At 34.9% G+C, this 25,900-nt stretch overlaps 2 protein-coding genes across 2 annotated transcripts; both read right to left on the bottom strand.

Annotated features, from left to right (window-relative positions):
- Positions 1-10,988: 10,988 nt before the first annotated feature.
- Positions 10,989-14,410, bottom strand: LOC107466421 (plant UBX domain-containing protein 4). The gene is made up of 4 exons (XM_016085398.3): positions 14,123-14,410; positions 12,435-12,720; positions 12,050-12,145; positions 10,989-11,731 (listed from the first exon to the last, which is right to left on the bottom strand). The coding sequence occupies exons 1-4, from the start codon at positions 14,266-14,268 to the stop codon at positions 11,357-11,359; spliced, it is 903 nt and encodes a 300-aa protein (XP_015940884.1). The 5' UTR covers positions 14,269-14,410; the 3' UTR covers positions 10,989-11,356.
- Positions 14,411-24,192: 9,782 nt separating this feature from the next.
- Positions 24,193-25,454, bottom strand: LOC107466410 (uncharacterized). The gene has a single exon (XM_016085390.3). It carries the CDS (start codon positions 25,328-25,330, stop codon positions 24,314-24,316), a length of 1,017 nt encoding a protein of 338 aa, XP_015940876.1. The 5' UTR covers positions 25,331-25,454; the 3' UTR covers positions 24,193-24,313.
- Positions 25,455-25,900: the final 446 nt, after the last annotated feature.

The following is a 25,900-nucleotide window of genomic DNA, read 5'->3' on the forward strand; positions in this document are numbered from 1 at the left end:
TTTATTCATGTTAATTGCTAACTGCCTACTTGTTATATATGCTTTCAGTATGTGCTTGATTTTGTCTGTTTTATTTGTCTGTGTGATTCTATTGGTGTTTTGGAAGATTGTGGAGGAAAAAAAATAGTTGAGGAATTCGGCTCTTGTTTTATTGGTTGTAAGATAGTGAAAGTATGGAGGGAATTGGGTTAGAATAGAATCCCCTATGATAGTGGCCAAGTTATGAACTAGTGAGAACTTAGGTTGGATATGACGAGATAAGAGGTCTAAGATACTTAGTGAATTTATGTTATAATATATTGTATTTATTTGACACTTTTACCGTACTGGGAACCCGTGGGTTGGGGGTTCTCATTTCGTATGTATCTCTTGTTTTTTATATGCAGGTCCTTGTGCTTAGCAGTGAGCAGTGGTTCATCTGGGAAGCAGCGAAGTTTACTGGATTTCTTATTTACTTTTGTTTTAGGATATCTTCTTTTAATTTGGAAAGACTTTTATTAATGTGTGTGTGTGTGTGTGTGTGTGTGTGTGTGTGTGTGTGTGTGTGTGTGTGTGTGTGTGTGTGTGTGTGTGTGTGTGTGTGTGTGTGTGTGTGTGTGTGTGTGTGTGTGTGTGTGTGTGTGTGTGTGTGTGTGTGTGTGTGTGTGTGTGTGTGTGTGTGTGTGTGTGTGTGTGTGTGTGTGTGTGTGTGTGTGTGTGTATATATTATTTTTGAAATTTGCCTATAGAGGCTGTGATATATTTTGGGAGAGATAGGAACTTCTATTGTCAATTGTTTAACTCTATAACCCTAGTCGACCTAATCTTCGCGGGTAGCGTCTAGTAGCTAGTATACTTATATTTATGTCTATTTTGTTTTATCCTATTTCTTATATGCTTTAGTTATTTCATCCGTTAGCTGAACGCGTTGAGTTTTCTTATGCTTCGATACGTGAGTGTTACGACTTTGTGATTTTATTTTCATTCTTTTCAGGCTTCTCAAGTTAATACTCCTTTCAATTATACTTATATTTATATATTAAAAATCCACCTAAGAGTCGTACCACCGTAATATCATTGGCTTATGACTCGAGCATAAGGATTTGAATATAAGGGTGTTACGGCTAAGGCGGCCTCAGATTGTTTTACCCTCTCCTGAGCCTTGCTAAGGTCAGAAATAAGTGACTCCTTCTCACCCTCCAACTCCTTTTTTGATTCCCTTAATGACACCACCTCAGGTTATAGATCGGTCAAAGTACGCTGAGTGGCACCAGGGGAGTCATCTCTAATTCTCTCAACAAAGTTGCACACACCCCGACCGTCTGAATTTCACATCGGGCAAGCCATTGAAGACGACCTTTTACGAAAATATTATCCATGCTAATAAAGTTATTTGGAAGAATGTGTTTCTTGTACCAAGCTACTACATCAAAGCCTTGCTCATAAATGCCCATCGATTCAGCAGTCTTACGTTATTTAGGGTTCGTCCCAGGATTGGGAGGTGAAAGAAGAATTGTTTGATTCCTAGAACTAGAAGGGGAGAGTCGGGGGAGAGTCAGGTCAGCAATAATTTTTACTAGGGCTGAGGCACCTGAGTCTAATTTAAAAGGAGAGGAAAGGTCACCAGATTCACCGACCTCTTTCAGCTGTATGTTTCAGGCAACAATATTTTTTCTGGCAGTTCGAAGAGTTTTCATAGCAGCTGACTTAGGAGCCATCTTTTCTACGCGACATTAAAGTCGAGTCATATTAGCCACAAAAACTACATCTACAAAAGTAAAAAAGAAGGCTACCTAGTTCAGATTGAAGTTGGCTTGAATTTTCAAAAAAAAATTTTTGATATCTAGATAAGCAACTTGGCCCCAACATTCCTGGAACAAATCGATTACGCTTTTCTCAACTTCATCTAAGTCATCCAAATTATACTTAACTATTACGAGATGTTCTTCTCAATAAAAAGAAAAAAAGGGCTCATCTCTCTCACCCAGAAAGAAAGGTCGGATACCTTCAACAGAACGGATCTTAAAAAAAAAAATTTTTAAAGTCATGAAAAGAATCATGAAAAATGGCAAAAACCTTCCTCTCTTGAACAGCTTGAAAAGAGATCCAACTCTGTTTCTTTGAGATGAAAGGTTTGGTGAGGCCAAAAAGATAAAAGAAAATTTTAAGAGACGGAAGGACGTCAAGTTTCTGACAAAGAAATCGATAGATTCTCAATAAATCTCAAGAATTAGGATGAAGTTTGGAAGGAGCAACATTATATACCTTAAGGACCTCAGACTAAAATTTAGAAAACAGAAGGCTAACTTTTAATTTTGTGAAAAAACAATCATAGACATAGATGAAATGACGCTTCGACTTATTAAGTTGGGGAAAACAAACACTCTCCTCAAGGTCGGCAACCACAATTTTGTATCTTCTCTCATCCTCCCGATTCAAACATAACCTATGATTCCTATGAAAGGTTTCAGCATACTCATTATCAATAACAGGGATGGGAGTAAGAACAAATATCTGTACCCAAGTCAAGTTGGACAAGACTTTAGAGGACATGTTGTAAATTACTGAACGAGAGATAAAAACTATACCTACAATACAACAAAGAAAGATAAATCATCACAACAAGTCAAAAATTTGGGTATAGCAAAGTATCTACAAAATCACAAGAAGTCGGGTTGTCGTCAACCACACCAACAAACGATATAGTTCTTACAAATTCTCATAAACACAACATATGAAAAGATGCAACATTTTTTAATTTAAAACACGTCAAATACCTAACGTGATTCCAGAAAGGCGGACTGTCCGACCTAAGGCGCTAATCTAAAAGAACCAGTTTAATGCACAATTTCTTGGGTCTGACCTTGTAAAGACCAGACTCAAGCAGGGGTACTGTTCATACTAGGGATGTTCATATCTAAACCGGTCCAAAAAAATGGCAAAATCGCACCAATCCAAATCGAAAATCGTTTCAAACCACTCAATTTTGGATGTTTTTTGGATTTTGGATCAGTTTGATTTGTAGTTTCACTCTGCACAACCGAACCGCATATAATAATAATAATAATAATAATAATAATAATAATAATAATAATAATAATAATAATAATAATAATAATAATACCCATACTCCCTTAACTTTTCCCACAGCACCGCACACACCTCATTCCCCTTCCCCTAAACATACACAAACCCTAACCTAAAGAAACCCTTCTCTTCACTCTTCACTCTCACTCACTCTCACCATCACACGCCAATGCTTTTCGCCGCCTCCTTTTCTCAACGATGCCCTCCGCCGCCTCCTCTTCTTGGTGACGCCGCTACGTACCACCTCCTCTTTTCGATAACATAACAATTTTTACTTTTTTTTATATGATGATCATATTAAAGTGCACACGGTTTTCTAGTCTATTTTAAGCTCAATTGTCAAATAATCAACATTATATATGTGTCTTTAATTTTCAAACCATAATTATAATAATAATATCTATGCACCATCTCCAACCCTATTTTCTTGATGAATTTTTTTATTAAAAATAAAAAATAATTTTTTTTCTCTATTTCTATTAATGTATTGAATTTGAAATCAATCTGTTTTTGTTACTTTGACAATCTGTTATGTCAAATTTGTTATTTTTGACAATCTGTTCTTGTTATCTTTGAGAATCTGTTATAATAAATTTTGTGTTGTACTTTTGCAAACTTTATATTTGTTTAGTTGATTTTAGCTTCCAATTTGAAGGTCAACAATGTCAGCTTCATATCCTGAGGTAATATTCTTATTTTGTAATGTGTATGCTGGTAACAATTGAATATGTTGATTAACTGAAAAAAAATATTAAAATAACATAAACTGATTTTGGTTATCACAGGATGTTCAATGCACCAGTGCTACTCCGTTCACTTTTGAATTAGTCAGATCTTTGGGACAGTCAGAGTCGATGCGGCTGCCACAGCCACAGTTGCAGCCACAAACGCAGACGCAGACGTAGTCACCATTGCTGCCACCGCTGCCGCCACGCAATGATAAGAACAATAAAGGAACTAGATCTAAGAGGAAGAGAGGCAAAGCAAATGTTGCTGATGAGACACCTAATCCTGGTCAGTCTGAGGAACCAAGTATATGTAACACTAAAAAATCTGTTAGACATAGATCTTGGACTTGGGAGCATTTTAAAAAAGATGAAAGTGGTCCCAAACCAGTTTTAATATTTTGACTTGGTGAAAAGTGAGCTCTAACAATTACAAATATCCTGTTCTAGCTATGCCGGTGTCAACGGTTACTTCTGAATCCACCTTTAGCACTGGAGGTATAGTGCTTAATCAATATATAAGTTCTCTTACCCCCAAAACTGTTGAAACTTTGATTTATGCACAAAATTGGTTTTGAGTCAATTCATTGCTAATTGACTTTGAGGAGTCTTTTGAAGAATTTAAAAAAACTTGAGAAAGGTAATGTTTTTTATTATTATGTTTTATTTTATCTACATATATTGATTAACTTTACTACTTGATAATATGTTTAAATTACTAATATTTATTTTATTGTAGAACTTGAGCCAATTCTTCAACTAATAGATGAAGAAGACTCTGATGATGAATCTGATTAGTAATCGGTGCTTCACCTCTCAGCTTGGAGTTTTTTATGTTATGTTTTTATTAAAATTTTGTTATGTTATTTAATTTTGTGTTGTTGAGACTTGTTTAGTTATTTTTATGTTAAAGAATTATTATTCAAGACTTACTGAATAGGTTGGATTGTTGAATATTTAGACATATTACTTTATAATATTTTATGGAATTTATGTTTTATTATTATGTTCAATTGTTGGACAGGTTATTACCTCTATAAATTAAGTTATTATTTTTTATTTAAAAAACCGCATATCCAAACCGCTTGTAATCGGATCGGATCGGATTTCCAGAAAAAGTTCATCCAATCTAAACTGCACTGCACATAAATTAAGCGTTCGGATCGGATGACTTTTTTCCTCAAAATCGAACCAAACCGTACCACGTTTACCAACTCATACCTAGCCAAAAGACATAGTCAAGCCCAAAAAGAGATCATGTCTCCTCTATACCTACCCGACCTCAAAGAAGTTGGGCGCGATGGTGGAAATTCAACTCTATTTATTTGAATAAATAGTTAACTCCTAAGATATCTTCTACTTTTCTAGAAGGGAGATCTCAACAACTTCCATAGAAAAAGGGAACAGTTATTCACCATTAAAAGTGAAACTACTCTAAAAGGTGGTTATCTTTTTCACTATAAATACACTAATACATTCAAGTATATTCAAGACCCAATTTGAACCCTTCCTAACTTAAGCATCGAAATTTTTTGCAGGTACCATCTCCACCTCCTCACGAGGAGCTCGGATGTGAATTGATATCCTTTCATCGAATCATCCTAAATTGCATTGATTTATCCGAAAGATTTCACTTCAATTAGAATTTGGTTATTCACCATGTACGAGGATCCCCGCTAAGACGGCATCTCAGCACCAGTTCAAGTTCGACGCTGTCACAGAAAGAGTCTGAACCTCACGTCTAAACCCAAATACAACACAGTTTCAAGTAATTCTCGGAACACAAACTCATATTTTTAATTATCTTCCTAATTTCTAAATATTTTTTTATTTTTTTATCTTTTTTATATTTTCAATAAATAACATATATATGATATTTTTTATTTGTCATATTTTTAAAAATTTCAAGAATTTATTTATCGTTATTTTTATTGTGATATGATTTTCGAGTATATTTTTTATAGTTTTATTTTTGTCATTATAATGTATCATATTTTTCTGGTCAGGTCATTATAATTTATCAATTTTTTGCAAAAAGTATTATTTTGCTTATACGGTTATACCACAATGCATTATTAGATGTATGGTATTCAAATTAGGAAATTATTAGTATTACCTGATTTTCTAATAGTCATGTAAGCATGGGATGCTCTGTTCAAATCTGCTTTGTGTTGAGAAATTTGGCGAGAAATGGAGAATTGCATTGTGAGTTTTAGAGAGAATTTGAGATGAGATTTGCGTTAATGGTAAATCACAAAATTGTATTGTGAATTAACTCTTCTTATATATAACTAGTTAATCATTCTGCTATCTAACCCCCTAACCTAACAATTCTAACACATGCTTATAAATTGTAACAGCTTCTAGCCTTCTACTAGAATTTGCTGACTCAACAGACTCACATGGAAAAGACCAAGTTACCCCTAACACACTTAAGAGTAGCTTGCAGTAGAAGTAACTAATACATATACAATGTGTTCTTTAGAAGCAACAGACAATAGTTTCAGTAATTAACCGTTGCTATGGATTTGGCCATAAGGCCATTGTTGCGAAAGAAAGATGTCATCAACATCGAGACATGTAAATTGGTAAACAACTCGGTGCCTTTGCACCAAAAGGAGAACTTTTACTAAACTTGCTTTATTGGGTAAAATCAATTATTATTCCACAATATCTATACTTCCAAAAGATGGCTATGACTATGAGCACTGTTATTCCACATTTTTTAGTGTACCCCCAGCCCCAATGTTATCATTTAAGTTTTACTTTGTAGACCAATTATGATTGGTTGATAAGTCAATATCTATATTCAATTTACAATAAAGCTGTTCCAGGTGGCCTAGCTAGGCAGAAAAGAGATTAACAACAAAACGGAAGGGAAGTAGGGAACCAGTTATAATAATTTCTAAAATTGACATGCTACTGTTTCCTTCTTCACTTTTCCTCCTGTTGCTGCATGATCTCCTGAGGGGGATTAATTAGGTTGTGGTAGGTTCAAGCTTAATTTTGCAGTTGAACATTATCTGTGCGCCACACAAGACAAGATCCACCAACGCCCATGACTTGAGAGCTATCTGTTATTAGTTGTTTTTTCATTGCTCTTTGATTCGCAATTTTCCAACATAAAGCAAGCGTTGTTCCCTTTAGGGCCGTGAAAACGGGCCAAGCCCATATCCGTTTAAATAGACGGTCTTTTGTCTTTAATTAAGGACAATTTAAAATTTGGGTTAAATGAATTAAGTCCGATTAACTCAAAAAAATTACAAATTAAACGGACTAGTCCACGAATTAAATGGAAATCCGCATAAATTTTAATTTTTTTTAACCGAAATTTCAAATTTTGGCAAAACGGTATTCAAAAAATTTATAACCTAATCCATACAAAAACAACAGATCTAGAGAATTATTAAGCCAATAAATCCAATTGATTAATATTATGCAAGCTGAAAAAAAAACACCTGACCCAAAAAATAATCCGACCTAAATACAATACAAAAGTACAAAACTGAAAATTCTTTTTCTCTCAGCCACTCACTAAAAATTCAAACTTAAAAAGGAAAAAGAAAAAGTTTTCTGAAGACTGGAGTAGCCTAAATCCTTAATTCTTCTACACAGTGCCACAGCCGCAAAAATTTATGCGCGTGTCCATCCCTTTTCCTGCGACGGTAATTTCTTTGTCGTTGTCATCGATAAACATCCTACCATTAAAGTCTTGCGAGACTCTCATTACCGTTAGCCCCTTAGTCTTCGTTATTTCATCTGTTCTTCGCTCAACTTCTACTCTTCTTCAGTTTTCGTAGTCTTCGGTCATCACTCATCAGTCTTCAGCCAATTATTGTAATATTACTTTCTTGTCTTAACAATAAAATATGCATTTTATTTTTTTTATATAAATCTTAGGTTCTCAACGTTTAGATGAACAGTATGACACCAACATCAATTGTTTATCTATTTTATTTTGTTCTGGGTTATTTTGTAATAATATTTTTTGTAAATTGTAAAGAGTAATCTGATTCTATGTTTTTATTTTTGGTTAGTAATTTATTTTGGAATTATGGATGACTATGCAAGAGATCTTGTTGATCAAAATATTGAGGTAGAACACATTTTCTTGGACTCAGATTCTGATGATGACTTTGATGATCTTGTTGACGACAAATTTCCGCCGGAAGTAACTCAAGCGACCCCTCTTGTAAGTATTCCACTTATGGGTCAAATTCTAAAAAGAGAAAAAGTTAACTACATCTAATGTCTGTAATAGTTTTATAAAAATAGTTGCAAAAGATGACAAAACAAAGTGCAAATGTAAAGGGTGTGAAAAAGAATACAAAGGTGAGGATAGTACTCATGGTACCTCTACATTGAGATGACATATCTTTGTATGTCGTGAACTCCCTAAATTTCATGATTTGGGAAAAAATGATGCTTGATGAAGCTAGGAGGTTAAGAGTTAGGCAAGTTAATCCTGTGATTTTTCGTAAATTAATTGCAATAGCAATCATAAAACATGATTTGCCTTTCTCATTTGTTGAGTATAGAAGAACTAGGAATATTTTTAAGTACTTGAATCTTGATGCTAAGATGTTTTCTCGAAATACTGTTGTAGCTGATATTTATTCTTCTTTCCATTGTAGGTGTTAACTAATTTGGTAGATTGGATTAAAAATTTTAGGATTACGTTGCTTGCTACTTTTATAATATATTTGCATGCTATGTAATCTGCCAAATACTTTCTTTTTAATTTTGTGCGACTTTTTTGGTAGAATTGTGATGTTGTTATTGGTTTATAATATTTTGTTAACTATGTGAGGGGAATTAAGAATACTCATTTAAATAAAAATAGAATTAAAAATATGGAATTACTAATTGGATGTGAATGTGATTCTGTTTTGAGTTAAAAAGACAAATTTAGAGCATAATAGTTACTCAAATCAAATATGCAATATGTAAAAAAAAAATAATAACAAATGAGTTTAGTTGTTTACTGAAATTTTAATTATTTTTTTGTGTCATACAACATTTTTTTTGTCCAAAAATATTCAAAAAAAAACAACAACAAATGAACAGGCCAATCCATATAATTCGTCGGACTTGCTATAAAAAGTCAGTGCTATAAAATCTTGGCTTGCGAACAAAGTAGGTTTAAATGGACTAGCTCGTATAACCCGTAGGCTAAATAGTCCGGACCTAAACGGGCCGGGCTGACCCATTTAACAACCGTACTTCCCCTATACTTTTAGACACCAAGTTATGTTAGATAAATAATAAGGGGTGCGAATAACGTGAACAATGGGCTGCACTCCAGGTCCACTAAAACAAAAAATATTCTACTCCATTTATCCACCACAACCCTAGCCTCTCACCTTGCACCTTTCTCTCCTTTTACCGCAGCTGCTTCACTCCCTCTTTCCTGTCACGCCGTCACCAACGCACCTTACCGCCGCCTCCACCATTTGAACTCTGAAGAAGCAACGTGCTGCACCACTGCTGCACCTTCTTCTCCAATGCGTAGCGCCGCTCTTGTGCTCCCTGCAATCGATGCTGCCGCTGCACCTTCCTCTTTCCTACCTCGCGCCCCTGCTCTCGACGCTGCCGCTGCACCTTCTTCTCCCATGCGTTGCGCCACCCCTGTTCTCCCTGCAAGCGACGCTGCCGCTGCTCGCCTTCTTTTTTCCTTCCGTGACGTGGCACCGTTGCCGAGCCAAAGGCCTTGTTTCGTCGCTGCTCCAATGTTGCACCTCTGCCCTTACTTCCATGCCGCTGCGTCATGTTTTCGCCACTTCTATCGCGTGCCACCTTGCTTCGTTCACCCAGATGGTATGACCCAAATAAACATCTAAAGAACTATCTGCATACATGGTAAAATGTGTCCTGCGGAGCATGTGCATGCAAAATCAAGCAAATCAAATAAAACATCAATGGTATACCCAAATAAACATCTATTTTAGAATAAAAAGAACCATCCGCATATATAATAAAATGAACATTCGACCTAGTTAATAAAAAACGAGACAGCAGCTGCGGGGACACCAAAATTGCGATACATGGCCCAGGATTGCGAGAGAGCGGTTGCAGCAAAAAAAATTTTTAATTATGATTAAATCATCTAATTAATTCAAAATTAATTTTTAAAATTAAAATTATTTTTTTAAGCTATTATTTAAATTGTCCAGAAAAATGTTGTTTTCCTATATTTTTAGACAGGGAGCAGTCACCGTTCTTTTATTTCTTTTTTGAAAATTGAATTAAATTCCAATACATCAAATCTTGCTTTCTAAAAGGCATATTTAGCTTTTGGTTAAGTGGAAGGGCACAAGACATGCCTTTGAATCTTTTTATCCTAAGGATAACCTTTGGTGTTAAGACAAGATAGTGTTTCGATATTCTTCTGAGATACGATGGTTTAATTTATTTGTTACATAGTGAGCAAATGCTAATCTTTGACGAGTTGGATGAAAGAGAAGCGTTTAGGATTTTGATTACAATCTTAGAGGAACTGGTAACTGATGGTGGGCTGAAACAACATTCTTCTCTTGTCACGCAACCAAGCAGAATCAACTATGAATAAAATACATGTTAAATATAAAAGGAGGTGTTAAGGGGCAGTAATTTTTGTGATTTGTAGCCATCAAGTAGTCATCAATGATATTTCCAATGGTATGTAATTATTCAATTTTCTTTTGCTAGTTACATGCTAATCAGAATTTAATAGAGTTGTTGACCTCTTAGACTTTTTCATATAAAATATATTTTAAAGAAAAAGTCTAAAGACTAACACTTTTATCAAAATCTGGCCAGTACTAAATCAACAAAAAAAATTGATGGTTACAAATCACAAAAATTGGTGACCCTTACAGAACATTTTTTATGCAGGATTGCACCATTTCGTGCTGGACTAAGATGTCACTACATCCATGATTGGGACCCAAGCAAGATTACAAGAATTGCTGCCTAATCATCCCTTTCTGTTAACTGTTATTGGCTCTTTCATAATTTCTCTCTTCCATTAACGAATGGAAAAAGCTCGCAATGTGGAACAATTACGATTTACGTGCAACGATAAGCGACGCGTAATATCAGTATTTTTCTAGCATACTAAAGGATATGCATGCAGATCACATTACTCAATGATTATATGGGGCAACTTATATTATTTCCAAGATTGATGTACTTCCACAATCCGAGGGCTATCCTAGATTTCGAGTTCAACCAAGTGTTCAATGTATACTTCAAAATTCAGCCATTAGGCTCAGCAAGTTGATAGCAAAAACACAATTATGATACCCTTTTCCACATACATTTGGGCCGAAACGCCAAGCCATCTAACTGAACCTAAAGCAACAGAAAACATCATAAAATTTTAGGCAACAAGAAAATATGAACCCGCACCCACCCTGTTTCTTTTGATAATGACAGTTAAAGGACAACACGCCGAAATCCCTCATCAAAACTCACTATGGAAAAACCCTGATAGGTTCTATCAGTAGAAAACTGGTTCACATTAATACAGCAGCATTTATGCCAGTAAAGACCCCTGTGACGTAACAGCAGCCTTTGTACAGCTGCTAGAATTTCTGGATGACAACCGAATTTGCCAGTCCTGCCTGCTCTATAGACTGAGTTTCGTCGGAGAGAAGCTTTGGAGGGAAACCCATCACCTGAAGTTGATAATTACCTGCACCCCCAGGTCTAGAGGCGTTAATGAAGCCACGGATGTCGCCAATCGTGTGGTGATAATTGAAGCGTGATATCAAGCGGGTTCCATCGGCCAACCTGAGCTGTATTGAGGTTGTTGGCAATGACTGATCCACCACCAGGCCGGCAGAAGGGGTTGGAGCAGTGTTGGGAGGAGTTGAGCTTGGCTCTGGTGATCCTGAAGAAGAGCTGCTTCCTAGAGTTCTTCCCAAACCTTGAAATGCAACATGACGCTTCTCGGGTTCCTACAGGTGTGCAAAAAGAGATATAAAACTCCACATACAATTATAATCTCAAACATCAAAATCCACACACACAAAAGAATGGATAGCATTTCAAAATGCAACTCTTCAGAAAAAATAGAACCAACAAATTCAGTTGAATTCATCCTGTTTTAGTAGTGAAGTAGAGGGGTTGTTCATTGACACATAATATCTTAGTGTATAAAAATAAAGAAATAAAAATCTGCAGAAGTTTTATATCTACAAAAGTAACCAAATTCATCCTGGTTTTATACTAAATATAAGAGACAAATAACTACGAACTCAAACATAAAAACTCACAGGATACTTCTCATTCCTCCTTATGAGATTAACATTGACAGACGACCTCCTATCTGCAGGTTCAAGCTCTTTTGGACACTCGGATTTTTTTATGCTCTGCATTCAAACATAACAAATATCATTTAACACAATGAAATTAGTGACATATTCAAGAAGAAAGTAACGGTGTTAGTAGCCCAAACAGATCTCTGGACCATTCCTGTATAGTACTAGTTATGCTGGATTTCTTAGAAACTTTTGAAATATGACATTATTCCCTGAATAATAGTCACAAGGTTTTATTTTTCTTTTTTCTTTTTCTTTTCCTGACCATATACAAACTCATTGCTTCATATGTTTGTCGATTCCAATCCATTTATGAATGCAGAACTATAGTAACAGTTACCTCTAAAAATGAAGCATTTTCAGGGTCATCCAAACTCCTCAAAGGCCCATCATTTACAGTGAAACCATTAGTCCAAAAAACAATGTTATGAACAACAGCCTCGGGTTGCTGAGAAGCAGATTGTACAGTTTCCCCTGAGAGTAACCTGCCAGTTCCAGTAAAGCTTGTTGACCTTGGTGGCTCCTGAAGTTGATCAATAGGCCTTTCTACAGCTCCAAGTTGCCTTGCTTGATTGAAAATTGCATCCACGTCATTACCCTTTGAGGGATCCTGGACAAGCATTCCACTGGAGATGCAATGTATAATATTTAAATTCAACAGGAAACTTCCAAATAACAAAACCAACTTAATATATGATTGAGACGTATATTTATTCATTGTAAGTTGTACCTGTTTATAATCCAATCCCACTTAATTAAATAAACAGACCATACAGCTTTTTAGGAGAAAAATAAGAGAGCCCAAGTACAATAACTCCTAATCAAAGGTGGTCAAGAGTGAGCTTTCACTAAAGAATGCTCATGGTTCTCAAAATACTTAAGCATAGAAGCAAAGCCTAAACATGAATATCCTGCATACTGTAGTAAAGATGGCCTCAAATATTGACATATGTTCAACATCAAAATTAAAATAACTAGTCACCAACAGAATAAGCATTAAGTAGCTTAAACAATCACATCAACAATGCTTGTAGTCATGATGCAAAGCTTCACACAAGTTATTACAGACTCTACAGTTGCCACAAAACAGAAACAACATCGTTGAGGTTAGGAAGAGCAACAGTGCTCATGAACATAAAGGGAATATAAGAAATGAACAAGACAAACCCAACATTGCATAACATCAATTATCAAAAGCGTGATTTTACTGCTTTTAACATCTTGAGGCAAATTTCAAACACCTTCGCCAAGAGATGATTTTGTGCAAAATCCAAAGAATTCAGTATGATTGAAGTCTAAAGCATACTTCTACCAAGAGATCCACAACAAGTGGATACCCCTCAATTTTTTCAATTATCTTTAATCAGATAAGATTTTCTGCTATATGCAGTTTAAGGCTTTATCTTTCAACCAGGCAACCCTAAAGTTCACATGTACAGCATCAACAAGAGGGAGAAGGTAACATTACTCAAACAGCAAAACAAGCAACAACCTTAGTCTACAGTCATGACAACATAAACTGAAGTATAAGGGCACCTAATCATGGGAAGAAAAACGGTACTATGGCAGCACGATTGCAACTCTCACTTCAGTTATACACAAGTCAGGCTACGGTTGGCAGAATTCAATCTTGCACTCTGAATAGTGTCAAAGTCTTTGATGATCCCAAGAGCAATAATTGGCAAGCTAATAGAAAATGTTCATAGATATTAAGCTACATCATGGACCTGAGAACTTAACAGTTGCTAACTATACAGAGCCAGCTAGCAGTAGATGAACTACAACAATGCAAAATTATGATGTGGTATCACGCAACACACAACAGAAATCAACTGCTAATGATATTATCACCAATTAAAGCCAATCTACTTGCAAACTGTAATTAACTCAATAGAATGGTTTCTTATCCTACATCTACATGTGCCGAATACCCAAAAATACCAAGGGAATTGGAAAAGTTGAGTTTTTTCTTTTTTTAATTAAAACAACTAACAACAACAACAACAATAATAATAATAATAATATTACCTCTTCTCGCCGCCGGTGTAATACTCCTGAGGTTCATCGGAGTCGGAGTCGGAGTCAACGGACGGGCGGTTGAGATCGGAGAGTGTACGGATTCTGCCAGCTCTGCTGGAGGAGGGATTTGATGATTTCTTGTCCTTGGACGCCATTGATTTTCTTTCTTTCGCTTTGTTCCTTCTGCTACCGAAGAGAGAAGAGAATCAATATATCGTTGATTGTAGGAGTAGTTCAGTTTATCGTGTCGCACGGCGAATATCTTTATGTGCAGTGGACGGATTGATACGACGCCGTTTACTTTGCTTTGCGGTTTGCGTTCTTGCCAGCTGGCTCTTATCTCTCTTCCCTTTTTTCTCCAACAAACAAAACATATATATATTTATTTTTGTATTTTTTTTGTATCATAATTTTATTAATCTACCAAACCTAATAACCTAAGTAGTACTAAATGACCAATAGAAATAGCATTCAACTAAAAAGTTTCAAATAGGACGCTGCTAAAATAATAGGATAAAGCTTCAACTAGCTTTCTGTTACAAGTTGAAGACAATTTACCCTGAAGTAAAATCTGTGTTCAATCATTCTTGTGTATTTTAATGGCAATAATGATTTTTGAATCAAGTCAAATGTTACAAATGATTCCAGAAGAAATCTTTTTAAACCAAATCAATTCAAGAATTTAGTCATTCCAACACATACATACATACACATATACATATATAAAATCCAATTTCCAAGTACTATTCCATTTTAATTATCCAAAACAGATTAAAGTTTAAAACATAATAATACTTGTATCACAAAAAATTTAAATCGTAGTATGGTAGAATCCCACAAAAACATAACGATGCATTGTATATGTGCATATAACCAAGCAATTAATATTAATTGGATGGAAAAAAAAAACAAATATACAGATCTTCTTCAACTAGAAAACAATACTACAGAAAGAACTTCGGCATACTCATGCTACTCTTCATACATTATTGAAAATCTTGAAGATACGTTTGCTTGCCAAACCTCCGATCTAGGGATGGCAAAACTCCCCGAGGCGCGAAAATTTTTACGGGAATTGTTCTGAATGGAAATCCGATTATGGAAAATTTTTTTTGTGGGGATGGAGACAGGGACAAAATTTTTCCGAGGCAGGCGCGGGGACTCGAGCGGAATCCCGCCCCATTCCCACTAATCTCCAAAGTTCATAAATTTACTTAATTGTCTTTAATAGTTTATTTTTCATATATGTTTTTTAGTCATTTTACACACACCTCATATATGTTTTTTAGTCATTTCACACGCACACATAGAAACCCAAAACTCCTAATTCTCATTTATATAACTCTTCTTCAATTCAGAAATTCCTAACGTTGTCCATACTCCATCCAACCTCTCTGCAGCCACCCTCTCGCCGCTATCCCTTCTCACCGCTCTCCCTTCTCACCGCATTGTCACACCTCACCGTGCCATGATCCTCACTGCGTCGTGCTCTCTATTTGCAGCGTTCTTTTCCATAACTTTGTCGTCGTGTCCATTCTCCTCTCTGTTGCCGCGTCTCCCACTTTGTCCACTTCTCTATCCTCTGGCTCACCGTTACGTCCCCCCACTGCATCATTTCGAAAGAAGTCACCATCTTGCCGTTTAGATTTTTTTTTGTATAAAATCTTGTTATTTTTGTATAGAATGGATACTTACATCTCTATTCATATGGAAATTAATAATTAGTTAGAACTATCAAATGGAGAGCAATATTCCTCCACGGCAGGAAACGGGGGCGAGGACAGAGAATAAATCTGGGGGCGGGGATGGGGAGCAGGGAGGCATCCCCCGCCCCTGCCCTGCCCTACCCCATTGACATCCCTATGGATCTTGATTATTTTTTCGAAGGACAAGACTATTTTTATAATAAAAAAGGAATATTTTAACTTTAACAAAATTATTTTTAAAAAAAAAATAAAATATTTTAGTCTCTAACAAAATTATTTTAGAATAATGTGATTTTTATTAAAAAATTATTAAATAGTAACGAAAACTAATATTGTAAGTTTTTATTTATAATTTATGAGGATTTTAAACTCTTACAATTTTTTTTTTATAATAGGACCAACTACTATAAGCATTATCATCATTTTTCTCATTATTGTCATAATTTCTACTTTTACTATCTATTTAATATATAATACTTATGCAGTTTAGTCCATGAAGCACACAAATATTGTTTCCTCCAAAATCAGGCTTTCTCCCCAACGACACATTGCTAGAAAGCTATAATGTTCCCTCCAACAATAGTTAATAAGTAAACCTTCTCAGTGATTATACGTGGACATGCTTAAAAGATAATTCAACTAATGAACAATCCCAAAATTCACACAAATAGTATTCCCTCCAAAAACAGTTCAGTAGCCATCATCCTTGGTGACGACAAATCGCAATTAAACAACAAGTTTCCTCTATAAACATGAAGATGCGTGGCAACTGCATAGTCGACACTTGTCCAGGATGATATTAAAACAAATCTCACTAACTCCACATAAGCAGCCTTATGTAATCCTCTAAGAACAGTGTTCCCATCCAATCAGAAATTGGCATAAGGTGAGGGGGACTTCTGGCAAATAGAGCATCCCAGTGAACGAGGTTGCTACAGTCTTCTCTCCTAAAAAAGTTCTACCATGATGGCTTCCAGGTTGCGTTTGTTTCTAAGAACAGGACAGGACAAGACACTGAGAATAGGACATGACAAGACACTGATGGACAGAGACACAAAATTTTGTGTTCTTGTATTCTCTTTGGTGATAAACTAGAACAAATTATGAAAATTCAATTTATTCTTTTTTTTTCATTCAAAAAATTTGAGATGAAAAATATAACAATAAAAAATATAATTATAAAAAATTAACAAAAATAATGAAAGAAAAAATAAAAAATAAGTTGTGTCCCTTGTTAGTGTCTCTGTGTCCTTCCTGTCATAATGGACACAAAATACACTAATTCAGTGTCTCTGGACACACTGTCTCTATCCATGACTCCTCTGCCAAACATGATTTTGTGTCTCAGTGTCCCTGTCTCAGTGTCTTGTCTCTGTAAATAAATACAGCCCCAGTGATCGAGGTTGCCACAGTATCTCCTGTAAGGAAATTGCTACCCTCACAACTTCCTTGGGTTGAGGTCCTTTCAAATTTAAAATCTATATGCAAGCAAAAAACCTTTCCACACATGTTAAAGGACATGAGGTTAATAACGCAGATTTTCTCGCTCATCGTTATGATGGAGAGAAGAAGAAATGTGTATAAATATTAGAACGCTACACCGTATATAAAAAATTTAGAAACACATTATTATTTTTCCCAGATAAAGCTTGTGCTTGCAAGTATATATGTTTCAAAAAATGGATGGAAAGACAAATTTCATCAGAGATATCAATCCTACCAAGCTCTCTTGGTCTTTGGTTGTGGGGGTTGCCCGATTGTATGAGTTTTTCAGCCAGTGAAACAATAAAGAGGTCTTTAACTTGGAGTTGGTTCTGCAAGATGAGAAGGTATTTGGATAAGTAATTCTTTTATATTGCATCTTCTTTTAAAGTGGTTGGTAAATAACTTTTGTTCATTGTGTCTCAAAATATGTTGCAAGGTGATAAAATACATGCAACCATTTGCAAGCCTAGCTTTGAATTGTTAAAGCACGGGATAAAAGAGAATGTTGTTTATAGTATGCAGAATTTTATTGTTAAAATTAACAATGGCAAGATTAGGACAATTCCATATAAGTACAGGCTTAAATTTTATACAAAGATTGAGGTGGTAATCTTACCCATTGAGACTTTCGCTTTTAACCCATTTAACTTTCGTCCATTTGTTGAATTTGAGGCAAATGGTCCAAGTGATGGAAATATATTGTTTGGTAAGTTAAATTCTTATAGTGCTTATTCAGTGCTGCTATAATTAGGAACTTTTATGCAGTTTTATATTTAAACGTATATATTGTGGAACACAAAATACATAGGAGAGGTTGTTGCAAAGAAAGGACATGATTACCCGACGGGTCAGGAAAGCAAGCGTATTGCATTACAGTTGGAAAACCTAGAGTAATGTTTAATATTTGTACTGTATTGAAGGTGTAAATTTTGTTATGGTTTCCAATCATTTAGATAAAGCTTATGATGGGCATGAACTGTGAAAAAATCGTCTAAGGAATTTTGTATGGTTTCTTTCCAGGAAACAAAAAATTAAATGTACATTATTCAGAGAATTGGTTGACCAAGTAGTTCCACACCTCCAATGAGATGATAGGGAGCCTTTCAAAATCGTGGTTCAACTCTTTAAATCCAATGTATACTTAAGTTCTGTGAATATTTAAAGTACTTACTATGTCTCCAAATGCTACTTCAATCTAACCTTCCTGAGGTTATTGACTTGAAGAAAAAGTTTGTCTCATGAGTGCCTTAATTGCTGCTTTATTATGCGTTTAGGAATTAGAATTTAAAAAGAATATTGACCTGCATAAACTCTTTTGGTTGTGTCCACAAATTGGCAACGGATGTTGTGTCCTATTCACAACGAAAAACTCAGCTTGAGACACAACCTCAATACTCTGTGGCAGATGAGATCAATGTAGGCATTGTCCCAATGCGAACTATAAAGGAGGTCCTTAATATGACTCAGGTAAGGTTGCTTCGTGATTACTTAAGCTGTAACCATTTTCTTACTGATCTTGGAGCATTTTGTTAGAAAACATCGTGCTGGATTGTTGGCAATGTTGTATCCATAGAGGTTGGTAAAGATGAATGGTCCTATATATCGTGCAAGACATGTCTGAAGAAGGTTGTAGAGAACAAAGATAGGTATTGGTGTGATCATTGTAGGCGTGTAGGTTTCAAGGCTATGCTAAGATTAGTTGTTAGACGAGCAATCTTTTTTAGCTTCTTTAAGCAACTAATTTGCATCATGAACTGGCAAATTCTCTGTAGCTGCATGTGGTGATATCTTATTGTTAAGGGTAATTTGCTGCTAAGATGTTCATGCAGGTATCAGCTACAAATTATTGTGACTAATGGAAGTAGTTGTATGAAGCTCCTTCTTTGGAACAAAGAAGCAGAGAAAATGGTGGGAAAGGTTGCTGTGAAAGTTAAAGAGTTATGTGTAAGTCTTCAACATTCGACTTAAAAAAAATTTGTCATGTCAAATAAGGTTCTACAACTGACAAAGAAATGATAATGAGTACCTCATGTCCAGTTTTGGTTGTGCTAACTCTTGTGATGCTTCTGTAAGTATAGTATATATTGTCACAGGAACTAAAACATACATGTGTTGAAGACTTTAATGTTGAAACTAATTGATCCCTTAAATTCATCTTGCATCCTGCAATTTAATGAGATGCAAGCAAATACCCCTATAACTGAAATGGATGATGAAACCAATGGACATGCTGTAATTCGTCTCTCCAAGGTAACCAGTTTATCTGTGGTTCTTTTTATCATTAGATTTTCCTATGCAGAGATGTGTGATTCTAATGAAAAGCTAGTTCATGGTTGAATTGACTAATTGTTGAGTTTCTGTGAACCCTAGGATTCTGCTGTTGAGAGCAATGGTGACAGCTCCTATCAGGCTCCAGCCAAGAGATCTTGCGCTGATGCATGTGATGGCTCCACGGTAAAAGCATATGTGTCTGTAGATGTTCAAGTATCGGCGAACAAAACATTTAAGAGGAACTGTGGAAAGAAAAAGATGGATTGATCAGTTTATATCTTAGTGATGGTGTTGGTTTCTTTAAGAAGTCATGACGAGACAAATCTTTTGTCAGCATTCTAGCTTAGTAGTTATTAGCATTGTGTTTTCGTCATGGTTTATGTTTTTACTATCCTTGCAATGGTCTTCTGTGTTAAGCGTCATGTTTCTCTTAGATTGGCTTGCTTTGTTAATTAGCTTGCTTTATTATAAATTTCTCCGATTTAGCATTTTTCCCAAAATTGCTTCCACTTATTTCATATTCACACAATTCTGCAAAAAATGAGTTAGCAATTTCGTATGTATCATCGTAGGTTCTTGGGTATTTTTTATCCATAGAATATACGGTAGATATTTCATCTTGAAATTTTATTTTATTTTTTGTTGATTTTGAGTTATAATTTTGTTTGATGCATTTAGATGACATTAGAACAGACTATGCATATTAAAAATTGTTGTTTGCTTAGAGTTGCTTTAAACTTTAAGTTGAGTATAGTGGTGTATTGCTAATGGCTTTTAGAAAAGGTATATAATAAAATGGATAGATTAGATTTATTATAATTTATAACGACTCAAGAATAGTTGCAGCCCTTGATATGATGTAAAAATATAATTTTTATCATATTGTAGTATAGATTCTTCATTCTTAGTTCCAGCAAATAGAAATCTAGGGTGTTCCAGCAATGACAATAAACAAAAGTCAAGAACAATCTTTAGACCACGTGAGATTACTATTCCAAAAACTTGTTTTCACATACGGCCAACTTTATGTTGTCATCGCAAGAGTGACAAATAAGAAAAGATTAAAAATTCTAATTGCTCATGACGAAAACACAGACAAGATTGAGAATGTTGTTTACCCTGAAATCTTTAGAAATATATGACAATGCGTTCAAAATCAGGTATTCTTTAAAGTTTTTATGATTTATATATACATCAATTTTCGCTCATAAAATGCAATTTATTCCTTAGTTCACATTGTTATGACTTTATTGCCAACCACAATGCTACATTTCACTAACATTGTTTTCTTATTGCAATTCATATCATAATGTATAATTTTTTTATATTTGGCTCAATCTTACAGATCTAGCGAAAACATCCAAATCTTCAATTTTAAATACTTGAAATCTTGCCATATGAGATATCAGATATCTTACCATCAAGAAGGGATTAAGACTCATATTGCTCATTTTAGTAATCTCACTCTAATTCTTTTTTGTATTAACTTATGTCCTTTTCATATCTTTTACACGGTCAGAAATTCATTTCAATTATTAGTACGTATTAGTTATTAATTCACAACTACTACTCCTACGTTTAAAACATAAATTCTTTCGTTAAATTCATTCTTCCATATTCATATTTTTTACAAATCAAACCTTAGTCAATCACAATCATCAAAATATATGCTATCTATTTTATTCTATTATTCATATCATCAAAATATTACTCAGAGATAATAGAATAATATCAACTTTCTCACCCATCTCTTTTTCTTTATATAAATCGGTTCTAAGTGCTTTAGAATTTACATAGTTTTTTAAATCATAATGATGCTCTTTGATTTTCAACACCAAATAAAAAACCAAATACGCGTTAACTTCATCTCATCATATACTACATTTGTATTGTCTGTGCATAACGCGCGTGTCTTGCTAGTTTTAATTATCCAATCATATCTTGCCATCATTATTATCTCTTCTATTACTATCAACACCATCAACATTACTATTTTTTCTCTCATTTTATGTGGGACATTTTTTTTAAGAAACATCGTATTGTAATTATTTTTTTTCTTGTGACTTTACTTTTAATAATAATTTTTTTCTATTTAATTGTCACTGTTAAAAGAAATTTTAAAAATAAATTTATTAATAATTTATAAAAATTTAAAATTTTCACAAATTATAAATATCCCATCTATTATTATTTAATAAAATTTTTAACAGATATTTTTAAATATGGACATATGCTGATATGCTTGTAATTTGTAAATGATGTCTATGCAGAGCATACCAGAACTTGAGGAAGTTAATTATTTTTCCCCCATTTATTGGGCGGGAGCGTTATATGTATAATTTTTAACTTTCTAGATAACTTTACCAGTGATATTAATTAGGTAAGGAAAAGTGGAGAATCAGAGAAAGCGAAAGGAATGAAAAAAGAGTAGAAGCGCAATTGCGCAAAGGACCGTTTACATAGGTACCCGATCAATTCGACTATATACAAAAGTAATTTAATCATAGCATCTTCAGATACATGGACAAACGGATGTAACTAAGATTTAGGATGATATCATTTGTAATACTCACTCCTAAATTTATGTGCCATACACTTACTAATTACTATAGCTATTTTTTGTTTCTCACTTAGTCCAACCAATTAGATTTAGCGAGACTAAAATGTCTACCTTTTTAATTTTTGGGATTGATTTGAGTAATTATGATACAACTCATTGCACTGAAACATCCAAATTATGTATTGGGTCCATTGGGTTTCTCCTACCGTTTATTGGGCTTTAGATTTACGAAATAAAGATATCTAATGGACAAAAATTAATTAAGGTTGATATCCGGAAACAAGAAAACCTCCCAAAAGCTCCTACCTTTCAAAATCTATTATTCTACCAAAAAAAAATATTTTGGGTTGGTCGAGTAAAAACCTTTGGAGTCAATACTTTTTATTAATATTAGTTATTATTTTAGGTTAATACTCTATTTATATTATTATGATTTAAAAATTAAAATTTAATATTTAAAGTTTAAGATTTAGAATTTAAGTAATATTATATTTTTGAATATTATGTATAAAAATATCTTTGTTGATGAAGTAGTAAAAAAGAACTAGTCATATAACATTTTTTTTTTTCGGTAAAACTAGTCATATAACATTGCTTTTATAAGAAACTGATTTGAAGTGGATCTGGCCCTTACGGCCCAGTCTCATTAAACTGGAGGCCTTAGAAGGCTAACCTTTTGAAATTTGAAATGGATCCAAAAGCCCAAATCCATATCGGAAAACAAATAGTTTAGAGCATTTTGAGGCAACGGTCTGATCTAAGACCATTTTTATTAAGAGATGAAACAAATGAAATCTTATAAAATCCAATTGATGACATATGAATAGTGTTCTTAAAGGCAAAGCTGTAATTTATGATGTAATCATAAAATGGAAAAGTACCCAGAAGTAGGTATGTTTTCCTGTATCCAAAATACATCACTCACATATTGAACCAACTTAAACGTGAGAGTTCTCTTACAACTACTTCGCTGGCAACTGAATATAAAAAGGATTTTATTAGGTAGACAATGACTTTTGTGAATAATGAGTTTTAAAATTGATCTAATAAAATAAAAATACACTGCACTTCCAAATTACACACATAAAATTTTAATATTAGAATAATCATCTGCACACCTAATAAATTAAACATCTCATATATCTATTGTTCACATTGTTTAGTATTTTCATTATCTACTAATACTTTTTCGTCTAAAAAGTAACAACACATCCAGTCATTACCAAATTTGAACAGAAGCCTTGATTCTTTAATCAAACTTGGGAAGACTATGATAGTATGATCCAAAGCTAAACTAGCTAGCTAGCTAGCAAAGTCTGATGACTTTACAGGAAGAAGGACAAAAGCAACCACTATTAAATCGTTTTTAAGAGGTTGGTGTGTACATGAATGACATTACAGACTGCTTCAATTAAGAGCCTTCATTTCAACTACAAAGCAACTCAGCCATTTCGTACGTACTTCAAATATCTTAAATAACCACAAGCAACTCCTCCTTCCTCGTTGCTATCTTACTATCCACTTCAAATGTACAATCACAATTCACAAGCATTCCATGAGAAAATTATTATTATTATTATTCATAAAATAATCACAAACAAACACCACTTCGAATATACTCCTTTCTTTTGATTCTTTCAACTCCCAATACCCAAAAGCACATCCTCTATTCAGTTCTGAGTTCTGACGTACACTCAGAATGAAATATGACAGCATTAAAAATTAAAATAAAGGGTAGAAAACAGTGACCTAAGTCATAGACTCATAGCCTCACTTGCAGATATATATAGACTGAAGGAAAGTCAGAACACGATTTAATTTAGTTAATTAATTAAAATATACATACATTCCGTAGCTAGCCATGACAGTAACCCATCTATTCAAAATCCTAAAGTTCCAAGTCAGAACAGATACTTTTTTGAGTTACATCCAAAACACGGTGTGAAAAAAGGTAGACTTGTAGCTTTCTTTACAGCAATATATAGGAACAAAAATAAGATAATAATAATAATAAATAGTCAATTAGGAAATAAAATTTTATGGATGAACTATATATGTAAAAATTATATCACGTGATGCATTTATCCATAAAATTTTAATCCATATACACGTCTAGTAGGCAATTAGTTAAATTAAACTAGATAATTATAGACATTGGCTCAGCTAAAAATGAAATGACTAGTGAGAGGTTAGAAGGGTTTTCTTGAAGAGGCTGCGCAAATTGAAAAGCTTAGAACCAACATTACCACCGTCAGCACCGTTACTGTTACCGTTACCGTTACTGGGACGAACAGTACTGTTAGAACCAACGGCACTGTTCATCACATCACTTCTGCAGCTCAAGTGGGTTCGGTAACCGATGCATGTCGGAACATTTATGTTCAAAACTCTCGCTTTTCCACCTTCCCCGCCGGATGACGAGACCTTACTCCGGCGACCCACCGTGGAGGTTTCTCTTTTGGACCACTTTTCGTGGTTGAGAAACAGTGGTTCTGTGTTCTTGGAAGTGGAGCCACCGCGCCGGACCTGCCAAACGGGGCTGCTCCGCCCTAAATGGACCCCGCCCCGACCCGGGCTATTGGGCCACTTCCTGGACTTGGATTCCCCGGCGGAATTGCTCCGAGAACAAGGCGCGCTGTTCGTCTTGCGGGTCACCGGAGCTCCGGGAAAGAGCTTGGGTCGGGTCACTGCGTTCCCCGCTGACCTGCTCCTGGAGAATGGCCATATGTTGATATTCAGCTCGGCCGCTGAAGCCGTGGAGGCGCCGCCTTTCCTGTCTTTCTTCTTGGCTTTGTCTTTCTCATTATCGTTCTCTTGTGCACTGTTGTTGTTCTCCGAGTTCTTCTTTTCACTACTCTTCCTGAAAATGTCTCTCCAGCGCTTGGAAGAAGAGAGCGTGGCGGCGGCGGGTGAGGAGTCGGTTATGGAGGCAGATGGCTCAGGAGGTGGAGGCGGGTCCGGCTGTGATGAGGAAGTAGATGTTTGTTGCGTGTCGGTGTTATGGATTTGGGTTTTCGAAGAGACAAGGTGGAGAGGAAGGAGGACGCCGTCGACAAAGAGTTCATCGGCGGACAGGATGTCGGGTTGGGGACAAGACGGGTTTCGGACCATCCAGAACTCAAACTCCGGCGACTTTGGCGGGCAATCATCAGAGGTGGTTGTTCTTGTTCGAGGTTGTAGGCTTTTGGTGTCCATGTTTGTTTGTTTGTTTGTTTTAAGAGACACACAAGAAATTAAAAGATGAGATGAGAGGAAATGAGAGCGTGGAGTTGAAGGAGCAGACCAAATATTTAAAACAGTCACCCATACATAGATACATTTTCAATATTGCCCCGCTCGGGTGGGACCTTTTTTCCCATGCAACCATCCTTATAGCAATACCATACAATACACTAAAAAACGTAACTGTACAAAATTTCTTATAATCTTTTAGTAGATAAGTCATCATATATATAGATATGAGTTAAATTTAGCCATGCAGGATTTTGTTTTTGTAGTTCAATATGTACCAAACTCACGAAAACAAAGATGCAAAAGGTATACGATGATGTACACAAAAATAATGTATATAATTATATATCAGAATATATTTAGGATAGGATATTATATTTTAATAAAATATTTAAATATTTTTAAATTAATTTTATATTTAGAAACTGGAGATGAAGAAAGTTGAGAAGTATTGGATAAGTGCTTTTATTTTTGGTGTTGTTTTTTTAAGATTGTGTTTTTTAACAACGTAAAAATTTGAATTTTTTTTTATAT

The sequence above is a fragment of the Arachis duranensis genome, chromosome 1 (assembly GCF_000817695.3).
Source record: "Arachis duranensis cultivar V14167 chromosome 1, aradu.V14167.gnm2.J7QH, whole genome shotgun sequence".
NCBI lineage: Eukaryota > Viridiplantae > Streptophyta > Magnoliopsida > Fabales > Fabaceae > Arachis > Arachis duranensis.